We start from the raw sequence: 10,885 nt of genomic DNA, 5'->3' as shown, positions 1-10,885 counted from the left end.
GTGGAAAGTTGGTGAGCTGGACAAACAAAAAGCAAAATTTCGTGTCCACATCAACAGCTGAAGCTGAATATGTAGCCGCTGGTTGTTGTTGTGCCGAAATTCTTTGGATGAAAAACCAGCTGATGGACTACGATATTCAGTTTTCAAAGGTTCCTATCTATTGTGATAGCACTAGTGCTATTGCTATTGCAAACAACCCTGTACTTCACTCCAAGATCAAACATATTGAGATCTGATATCATTTTATCAGAGATCATGTTATGAATGGTGATATTGAACTTCACTTCGTTCCAACTGAGTATCAACTCGCTGACCTTTTCACCAAACCTCTTGATGAGACAAGATTCAACATCTTGATCAGCGAATTGGGGATGTTAAACACTGAAGATTAATCTTCAGCTGTTAAACATCACTCAGTAAGTGAAATGATTCAGTGCTCTATCTCTGACACTGAACTTTTGAATAAATATATCTATTCTCTCTCAGATATGATTACTCTTCTCTTTTCTTCGACTTAAAACCCTCACTGAAACTTTTCTTCTTCAGTAACTGAAGTTTTAAAAGTTGGTTTCAGTGATTCTCTTATCATTGACCATATCTTTAAGTATATCTTTATACTTCTCTTAAAAATCAAAAACGATCACTAAACCTTTCTCTATCAGTGATTAAAAAGTTTGTTTTTAAATGCCAGTTTCAGTGATCCTCTTATCACTGACACTGATGCCTTAAAACGCTCACTGAAGTCTTTCATCTTCAGTGATAAAATATTTTAAACGGTCTTATCAGTGTTTAGTTAAACACTGTATAACTCTTCGTTTTCATAAAAACCCTTTATTTTTAAAAGAAAATAGTTAATGAACCGTCTTAATGACGACATTCTCTATTTACTATGTGCAACGCTTTGAGACACGCAAAAGGTTCTGTCATTTAGCTACCTCATTTAACGCCATCCAATCATGGATGAGAACATGGTATTTTTCATCATGACCACTTTCCCGAACCGTCGTCTTTTTACCCTCTCATATTCCTTCTCTCTCCTCCTACCTATAAATATGAGACTTCTTCTCCACTTCTCTCTTTACGCTTTAAAAACTCTTAGACGAACCTCTGCTAAGATTTCTCCAAAGCAAGGACTCCCTCAATTTCAACCTCTTTTCGACCTTTACTCTCTAAATCCATTAAGCTCAATATTTTTTTTCTTCTTTATCTTCTGTTATAAGAAATATTTAATCTGTTTTAAGAACCTTGTTCTCTTAATACATTAAACAACAAAGATTATTTAATCAACTCTTTCTTGGTTATAATCGTGTTTCTGTATATACATTCTACTTGAAAAACCCTAAATCTTCTTTAAGGATTTTTCAAAAGAAGTTTTTATCGTTTCAAAAACTTTTCTATATTCTTCTCCCAAACAATCATGGTTTTTACTAACAACCTGTTTATCTTATTCTTATTATTAAAACAGATGGCCGCCAAGAATGTCAACTTGTCTCTAGATGAGGTATCCTTCAAGGCCAACAACCACATTTCCTTGTTGGATATCCCCTCATCCAAGGCGGACTACCAAGAAGTGGCCGACTTCCTCAAACATTCGTTGTTGGGCTTCGCACTCAACCATGAGCCCATCATGGTGAAAGAACTTCTTCAGCAGTTCTGGTTCACTGCTGAAGTCATCGATGTCGAGGTCAAGCCTAGACGCCAAGTGGAGCAGGTCAACTTCACCTTCAACCGCATGAAAGTGAAGTTTGGCGTCAACACTTTGAGGACGACTCTTCGCTTTCCCAAAGGCCCCTACGACATTGAAACCACAACGGCCGAGATCATTGAGTGTCTCGATGCCATTGGCTATCAATGGCCAATGAAGAAGGACTTAAATGCTCCCATGAAGTCCTTGTCCAAGATTGAGAAGAACAGGATGTCAGCTGTCTGGCAATACCTGTTTTCTCATTTCATCTAATGCATGGGTGGAAAAACTGGAGGCCTGGACCAGGCCTCTAGGATCGCCTTGACCATAGGCGTATCTGCGATTCAGCATTGCAATATAAATTATCTTGCGGTCATTTTCGATGACTTGGTGCTCAAGTTGTACAAGCGCCAGCGAGAAAAGGTGGTGCCTTACACCAGGCTCCTTTCAATGGTCTTTGCTAAGATCTTTGGAGATAATTACTCCACGGAAGGAAACCTCCAGGTTTCCATGCTTGGATCCAGGATTCTGGATCATAAGCTAAGGAATAGTGATGTGGGCTAACTTCTATTGTGTCCATCACTACCTCTTCTCCTCAGGTGGCCAGGGCAAGGGTAAACCCCCCGAGTCCAGCCAAGCCAAGCCATCAAAACCCCTTCAAAACGACCCTCTCAACCAACTCTTGGTTCTCCTCAGAGAGCCAAGAAGTCCAAAAAGGGGACAGCCACGTCTCTTGCTGAAGCCTCTCGAAAGGTTTCAGCTATTGAAACTAGCCTTAACCCCGAGGCGTCTCTAGCTAACCCTCCTAGCTCTTTAGTGATTTCTCCCATCACTATCGTATCAGTGGTACCTACCCCAACCGCCTCAGTGACCCAAATCACTGAAGGTGTGAATATCAGCGCCGCCACCGCTTAACACCCACGTCTCTACTCAACCATTTTCTCTTCTCCTCCTTCTTTGGTCTTTACACATGTCGATGATGTATCAGCGACTGTCCTTCCTGATATTGAGACACACACCACTGGACCTGAGGTTGCACCTCTCGATGATTCTCAGTATACAAATGTCCATCCTCTCGGCGACATCTTTGCTCACGCCAGTGACAATCCTTTGAATGTCATTGATGGCCCCTTAGGTACTTCATCTTTCTACCCTTTCATTTCTACTAACCTTGAGCCTTTTGCTCACACTTCCTCTCTTGCAGGTCCTTCTTCTACGCATCAGCCTAATCTTGAGGAAGAGGAAGAGGAAGAGGATGGGGGCGGGAAAGAAGATGGAGGGGATGAAGAGATTGATGATGACTATGATATGACATCTGATATCAAGATTCTCCTCCTAGTCGTTGATTCAGTTCTCTGCAGGATAACTAAAGTCCACCAGGAGATGTCCCACCAAGCTGACCTTGATGCGAACTTCCTCGCTATCCAAGTGGACGTTCAAGAAGTTCAGAGTCACCTTATGAATCTCCAAGAAGTTGTTCAAGCCAACATCGTTGCCATTACTGCTCCCTCCAACAGGGCTGACGATGCTCAGGCTCTCGTCGTTCAGTAGATTGGGCTTTTTTAGCAGATCCTGGATGTTGTCCGTCAACAGCTCAAGTGATCCCACCTTCTTTCTCTGCCGATGATCGCGCCCAGCTCAAAGAGACGCTTGAGGCAACGACAACTCTAGTCGGTGCTCTGTCAAGGCTAGAGGAGGTAATAGTTCTCCAGCGTCAGCACTTGGATGAACTCTTTGGCCAATTCTCTCAAGTATTAGCTAGAGAGAGGGATATGAGGTCCAACGCTGGTGGATCATCTGATGCTGCTACTACTCCTTCTTTTGCTGCTGCTCCAGTATCAATTACAGTTGAAGCTGAAGTTGAGGCTCCTAGAGCTGAAGCGGTTGCTGCTCCTGTAATCTCGACCATCAAAGTTGTTCCAGCTGAGGTTGTCGATACCATCCCTAGGAATGATTCTCCTTCCATCACTGCTGCTGTTGGTGATGATGATGATGATGATGATGATGATGATGATGATGATGATGATGATGATGATGATGAAGACGAAGATGATGATGATGAAGATGATGAACCTACCATCTCTGACCCTGGAAGTGACCTAGATGGTGACGACGACGATGATGATGAAGATGACTTCATCATCAAGTACCAGAAGCCATCAACCGCCACCAAGGGTGTCACCCTTGGGTATTCTGCATCCCAGGGGGAGCGAAGGGAAAGTGAATCTGCTCCATCAAGGAACCAGGACCCCAAGTCAAAAGGCAATGCGGTCGCTGAAGAAGGAAACTTGAAGGTATTGTTCAATATCCCTCAACAACCTTTATTTGAATATTCTACCTCTCAGGTAGTAATCACTTCAAATTCCATCAACCACCTGAGGTCAACTGGAGTGGGTCCCTGATCACCCTGTATCTAGTGCTCCTACCGACCAGCAGATGACTCAGCTAAAGGAGTCACTCGACCAGACTAGATTAAAAATTCATCTTCGTACCTCTAGTGGTGGTGAGTTCGACTTCCTTTCTGAAGCTGAAAGACTCGAGGCATTGCGGGCTGAAGAAGAGCTAGAGCATCGAAAGAAGCAGACTGAAGACAGCTTAAAACTGGCCAAGTCACTAGCTGCAAAGGTTCTCTCCAAGAGAAAGTACAAGAAAAAGGTGAACATTGTCCAAGCCCAGGCTAAACTTCTTTCTATTGCAAATGGACAAGCGGTGGAGCGAAGCAAAGCTAAAGAAGAGAATCAGTCCCCGCTCGATTATTAGCGTCAACATCAACAAACGTTCAAAAGACGGTGGAACGCTGGTCTCAATACTCATCACCAGGGGCAATCTCGATGCCATCACCGAGTATCATTCCTACTCTGGCTGATATGGATACAGCGAATGGATGGAGATCAGGCAAGCCATTCAGCGATCCAAGTCAAGACATAAGGCGATTATTGAGGACACCATCAGTGATCTCATCAAAAGGATGTCCAGGTATGTCGCGGTCCCTGACAGGCCATCTCTGAAGAAAGGTGGGAAGAAGAAACTCAAGCTCTCTGATCCTAATGATGGACCATTCCTAAGGAACGAACGTGAAACAAGGTTCTCCTTAGATGAAGTCCTGAAGGGTCATCAGATTATAGACATTTCTATGTTGAATCTTGACTTCCCAGATAAGGGTCCCTATAAACCCAATGATGTGCATTTTAAACCTGAGTTAGGAGTTATATTCCTTAACTATGAAGGTGAAGTCAGATTTTAGAGAATGTCAGAGCTACATCTATGTCCAATGGGTCATTTGGTTTACCTCTTGCTCTGGATAGATGATAGCATGCCTGGAAAAGTCATTGATCTAAAGATAAGAAGGAAATGCCTACGTCGAAGAAAACCTTGGTGAAGATATACCTAGCTACAAAGATCTAAGTGTTCTAGAATAGTTTCTCTTTGTAACAACAATCTACTTTTCCTTATAACTTTTTGTACTATGTCTACTTTCAGTGATTATTCTTATAGTCTGTAAGCACTAGACATGTACTGAACTACTTGTAATATTACCAATGATAATAAAATGAGTATTTCATGTACTTCACTGAAAAAGATCCCTGAAAAAAGTAATAGGGACACAAGTCTATGAGTTCCAGTGTTACTTTCTACATTCACTGAYAATCTATAAGTCAGCGAATAAGCTTTCAGTTTCAGTTTCCATACTTGTAATTTTCTCTTAGATATAACTTAAAGAAAATTCTCAAGCAGAGACTGACTCACTGAAAAATATCCCAAAATAGTAAAAAGGGACATGTACTTTATGTGTAACTTTTTCTTACTATTATTTGATAAGACAACTTTCTTTATGTTGTCTTGTTATCATCAAATAGGGGGAGATTGTTGATCCTTTCTCTCAGTGATTTGATGATAATCCCTTTTCACTTATACGTTGTATTTATGTTTCTGTCTTTTCAGTTCCAGCGATCATCATTGAGTCTGTTTAGTGATCGTTGAAGAACTTGTATTGTAATTCAATTAGAGATAGCGATACTTCAAGAAGACAACACTCACACTAAAGAACCTTCAGCTAATGTCGAAGACTGAAACTGAAGATTAGGGACTGACAAGTACGTGATCTGAAGCGGTACTTAGTGATTACAAGCCTGTCTACATATGTGTGAAGACTGCTCAAGCCTCAATGAATGCTGAAGAGACCTCCAGGTTATTCCAGCATTCAGCGATCAAAGGAAGCTTCCTTTGCACGATTGTTGTTGTCTCGTCCTTATACACACAAAGGACAAATCCATACCCTTCTAAACGTTGGTACAGTACGGAGCCGACTAGTTGACTCTATTGCCCACCAACTTTAGGTAAGGATGTCTGCTCATGAATATTGCTTTTTGTACTATCCACTGTAGCAAAGAACAAGCCTTACTCTTAAGGCTTGACACGCACTCTAACCCTACCATTTTGCATTAAATGAACATTTAACGCACTGGGTATAAATAGAAGTGTTTCTTCTCCATGCAGAGTGCGTGCAACTCACTCTCTAAACCTAATTCTTACTTTGAACATTTCCTAGCTTAAGTAAAGGAACTTTTCTTACAACATTTCTTTTCTCATTTGCTAAGAATATGTGTGTAACCAAAGATTGTTTAGATAGGTTTTCTTACCTTATCTTTCCGCAAACAGTCTTGTAAAAATTGTATTGATCTTCTTTATCAATATACATTTTAAATTTGAAAATATTATGTTTGTATTCATCCCCCCTTCTACAAACTGTTTTACTTATCTTGTAGATCCTCAAGGGACCAACACATATGTTATAGGATATTACTCAGGGACGAGGTTTAGTAAGCGGAGCTATTCAGGTGAGTCTTCATGAGACTTTAACTGGGATGCATGTTTATATACAAATTATTTGAGCATTACGATATTTTTTATGTACATGTTTATGGGTTTATTACATATATATGAATTATTATTGTGGGTTGCATGCTATTTGTTTACGTGTTTTAAATATTAATTAGCATGTTATAAATGGGTTAATATTTGTCAGGTATGGGAAGGGGTCAAAAGTCATAAGGGATGACACATCCTAGGGATGGGTGACCGGATAAGGGATAACCGTGTAACCCGGGAAAGTGTCGATGACGGTAAGACCTTAACCCGACGGGAAATTAAGAGATCTTATTATTTTTTTTAAAAGGGTTGAAACAAATGTGCATATTATCTTATTTGGGGTACATGATGAGGTATGTATGATTGTGCACAAAAACCATGAACTCACTAAGCTTTATAAAGCTGACTATTAGTATGCATCTCAGGTGCAAGAGGTTCAAGGGTGGACAAGGCCAAGTTCTCTCCTAGATAATTATATTATTGTTATATTTCGGATGTTTAGGTTTATGTTTAAACTCATTTTGTAATGTTACCCGGTGTGGGACGGGTTAGCGTTGAGCTATTAATTTTAATTAAATTTTGGAAGACTTCCGCTGTATGGCTTTATTAGCCACTATATTTTGAGGTTATTTATTTTTATTTAATGAGAATTATGTGACACAAATCATGGTGAAAATGAGGGTGTTACAAGTTGGTATCAGAGCCTTGGTTTAAGGGAATTAGGTTAGTGATAGCTTAAGCTTAAACTAGGAGGGTATTAAGGGGATGCAAATTGGATGAGCTAGGTTACTATTAGCCTAGATTTGAATAAAGTGAAGGGGGTCAAAGGGTATATAAGTTTGGATATTTTTTTAGAAAAGAGAAATGATTCAAGCAAAATAAGATATGTGACAACCTAAGCTTAAATCATGAGATTAAGAGTATGAATGCAACATAAGATTCTTATTGGAGTAATTTGCTATTATGAAAACTCATGATCGAGTTATTGGTGATGTATTGTATTTCCTTTTTAGAAAATGGGATGGGAATGGATGGTCCATGTAAGGTATGGTCAGATGGGGGATTATCCCATAGACTAGCGAATCGTCAAAGGACTATAGATTAAGTTAGTTGAGATGGTGCTCAACATATGTGGTTATAGGTATGGGGAACTTTGAGTTTAGGAAATGAAACACTTACAAGGTTGATAGAAAACATCTGACAAACATTTACAACTATAATGGTGCTCTTGGGGAGAGACGTAAGTGATTTAGAAAGGTTATCACTCTTAGAGAAAAGATTTGTTAGAATGTTCAATACGATTAAATATACACGAGGAATTCATTTGAGATGAAAAGAGACCTACGTGATAGGAAAGAGTCATATACTATATGTGATGGGTATGGGGTTGATGATTAGGCCACCCATCTAATTGTTCATTATAAGAGGGGTATGTGTAATCACTCTTAGACCTTTGGGCGTGAAACTATGGAACGTATAGGATTTCTATAGAGACACAATTGGAGAGTATTATGATTGGGGAACATGGTACTAGAGATATTTAAGGGAATGGTATCAGGAATGGCCACAAACTCGTCAGACTTTGTGTCTATGTCCAGATTATATAAGGACTAATTAAACGCTTTATATTTTCATAAAGGGAAGGTGATGAGATGAGGGTGGAAAAGATATAATGAGTTGGCAATGGAATAAATCATAATTAATACTTATGATTACTAATACTTAAAGTAAGTTATATATCTATAAACTTACTACAAAAATTTTCATATGAATTATGAAGATTGATCAAGATAGCTCTGGGGATGTAAGGGGACACATATTTAGAAACGTTGTTTAATGCATCGATAGGTTACTGTCGAGCCCATGACTGGGGAAAGGTCAATACAAGGGTATTAATGCAACTTAGCATGTGTGATTGTTTTGCAGCGACTAGTAGAAGTTGTGGTTGGTCTCATGATGTCAACAAATGTGATAGGGCAATATGAAGGTGATGTTAGCAAAAAGGTTGCACATGTTTACATGATGCATTCTTGTCGATGATAAACACGAATTTTTGGACAAGACCATGTAATAGTAGGATTGATGTGGATGGAGTTAATCCATCAAAGATTCTTAAAATGCAAAGATGATCTTCACTATTATAATCCAAGAAATTTAAGTTAAGGGAAATCCAATTGTCAGGTAAATTAGACCACGAAGATGGGTAATGGTTCCCAAATTTATAGCAATAATGATTAATAGAAAGTGTATATTGCCATATGACATTGATGGAATATGGAATGAGAGCTAAGAAGGAAATATGAGAATATGTGGATCAGTTCACAGAGATTTCAATATAGACCAACGATTAGTGTCCAGAAGTTAGACATTAAATGATACGTAGTCATGATTATGTGATCATCATCTGTAGTTCTGTATATGTTTAAAGATGGACAAAGTAATAGAGAAAAAACAACTACAAGCCTATGGAAGGGAGGATGAAGATGAAGGGGACATGAGATTCAAGCAAGGGGCTTGACATACCCAAAAAATTTATGACAACAAATGTTGATCCTTGAATAGAGGGGTCCATTTTGGTTATATTCCATCAGCTAAATAAAAACCCAAATCATAGGATTTTCTTTTGATGAAATAATTAGCAGGAGGAGCATTACCTGCTGCAATATTTGCAAAAAGATGGGAGGACTCCAACACATTAATGTCATTACTAGACCCGGGTACATCAAAAAATGCATGTCATATCCGGAGATCATAGTCAGCTACAGCTTCCAGAATAATATATGGGGATCTACTACGACCGAAATATTGTCATCCCCAATCCATTGGACAATTCCTCCTTTTCCAATGTATACAATCTAGACTACCTAACATTCTTGGAAAACCTTGTTGTTCTCCAATTTGGAGTAGTCGTGCCATACCATTAGCATTAGGTGTTTGTCGATAGCGGTCTCCAGACACCTCCACGATGGCACAATAAAATCCCTTAAAAGCTTCTAAAATCATGGATTTGCCTATTTTAATGTACTCATCTGTAGAATCTACCGAAACACCATATGCCAACATTCGAATTATGATAGTTACTTTTTGAAAACCGAACAATCCAAGTTTGCCGCATCCATCCCTTAGTTGGACAAATTAGTTGTCATGACTTTGGATAGCAGCCAAAATACGAATCAATAAAGTACACCACATTCGAAATCATTGACAAAACATCGACTCAGGAAATCGAGGATTTTCAGAAAAACAATTATTAAAGAGATTGCGATCAGCATTTTCTAGATCACAATTGATAACTATATGGCCAGGAATAGAACCTCGATAATATACCTGGTGGTTTTGAAAATAATTATGGATATAATTATCTATTTTGGACACTAGATTGACTGCCTCACTCATTAGTTCTACATTAACATTATCAAAAGCCTCATTCTTTGAATACAACTTATCAACAGTAACATAAAAGTAATACAAATTCATAACAGAATTAAACATACATGATACCGGATAAACGTAGTTTCATAACAGAAAATCTAAAAACTAAGACATAAATTAAAGCGTCCATTTGTTTCCGCTAGCCATGTAGTGACTAAAGTTTCTTGCCACGTTTTGAGATCGTTCGGCTTGGTCTTGAACTTCTCCTTCTCCAAATCCTTAAGGTTGAGATGCTCGATATTGAGATCCTTGATATTCTAATCCTTATCCATACATATCAATCTAAGGTTCTTTTGTTCTCTTTCTCATTATTTAAAATTTTTAATTTTTTATGAACTCATAGAACACGAGATCAGTTATAGAATTTAGACCAGTGAACATAATTTTGTCATCCGCCAACCTTATATCTATTGTATTTCTCTCAGCTTGAACTTCATTCCTTTTCATCATAACTTCATTGTTTTGGGCTATAGCTTTGATAAATTTTTTTACTAGTCTAAAGTAGGCTCTCTAGCTTTTCATATGATTGGAGTCTTGTTGGTCACGGTTCCAGCATCTTCCTAAATCGAAACGTGGCGCTGGCTGCTACGCTATAAGGGAAATAAGGTTGCGCCTTCACAAAGGCAATTNTTGTTGGTCACGGTTCCAGCATCTTCCTAAATCGAAACGTGGCGCTGGCTGCTACGCTATAAGGGAAATAAGGTTGCGCCTTCACAAAGGCAATTGCTTTTGGTGTAGTGAGTAAGCGCTTGATCCTAACAATTGGTACCAGAGCAGGTCACGGATTCGAATCCCATGGTGTGCATAATATGCATGGAGTGCATAATTATGAGAAAGGCATGATGCACGGCCATTGACTTCTAACGAAGCTCTTATTAGTACCGGCAGATGCTGGGGGGG

At 39.1% G+C, this 10,885-nt stretch overlaps 1 protein-coding gene across 1 annotated transcript in view; it reads left to right on the top strand.

Annotated features, from left to right (window-relative positions):
• The first annotated feature begins 3,456 nt into the window (after positions 1-3,456).
• The window catches only part of LOC112502431, a 46,400-nt gene continuing 38,971 nt past the window's right edge, over positions 3,457-10,885 (top strand). Inside the window, exon 1 of the mRNA XM_025106331.1 lies at positions 3,457-3,519. Within this exon, the coding sequence (XP_024962099.1) occupies positions 3,457-3,519 (63 nt within the window). The remainder of the gene's footprint in view (positions 3,520-10,885) is intronic.

This window comes from Cynara cardunculus, unplaced genomic scaffold, assembly GCF_001531365.2.
Source record: "Cynara cardunculus var. scolymus isolate 2C unplaced genomic scaffold, CcrdV1 Un_Scaffold_1399, whole genome shotgun sequence".
NCBI classification, from domain to species: Eukaryota; Viridiplantae; Streptophyta; class Magnoliopsida; order Asterales; family Asteraceae; genus Cynara; species Cynara cardunculus.
Note: the sequence above shows the minus strand (reverse complement) of the source record. Positions and strands in the feature narration are given on the sequence as shown.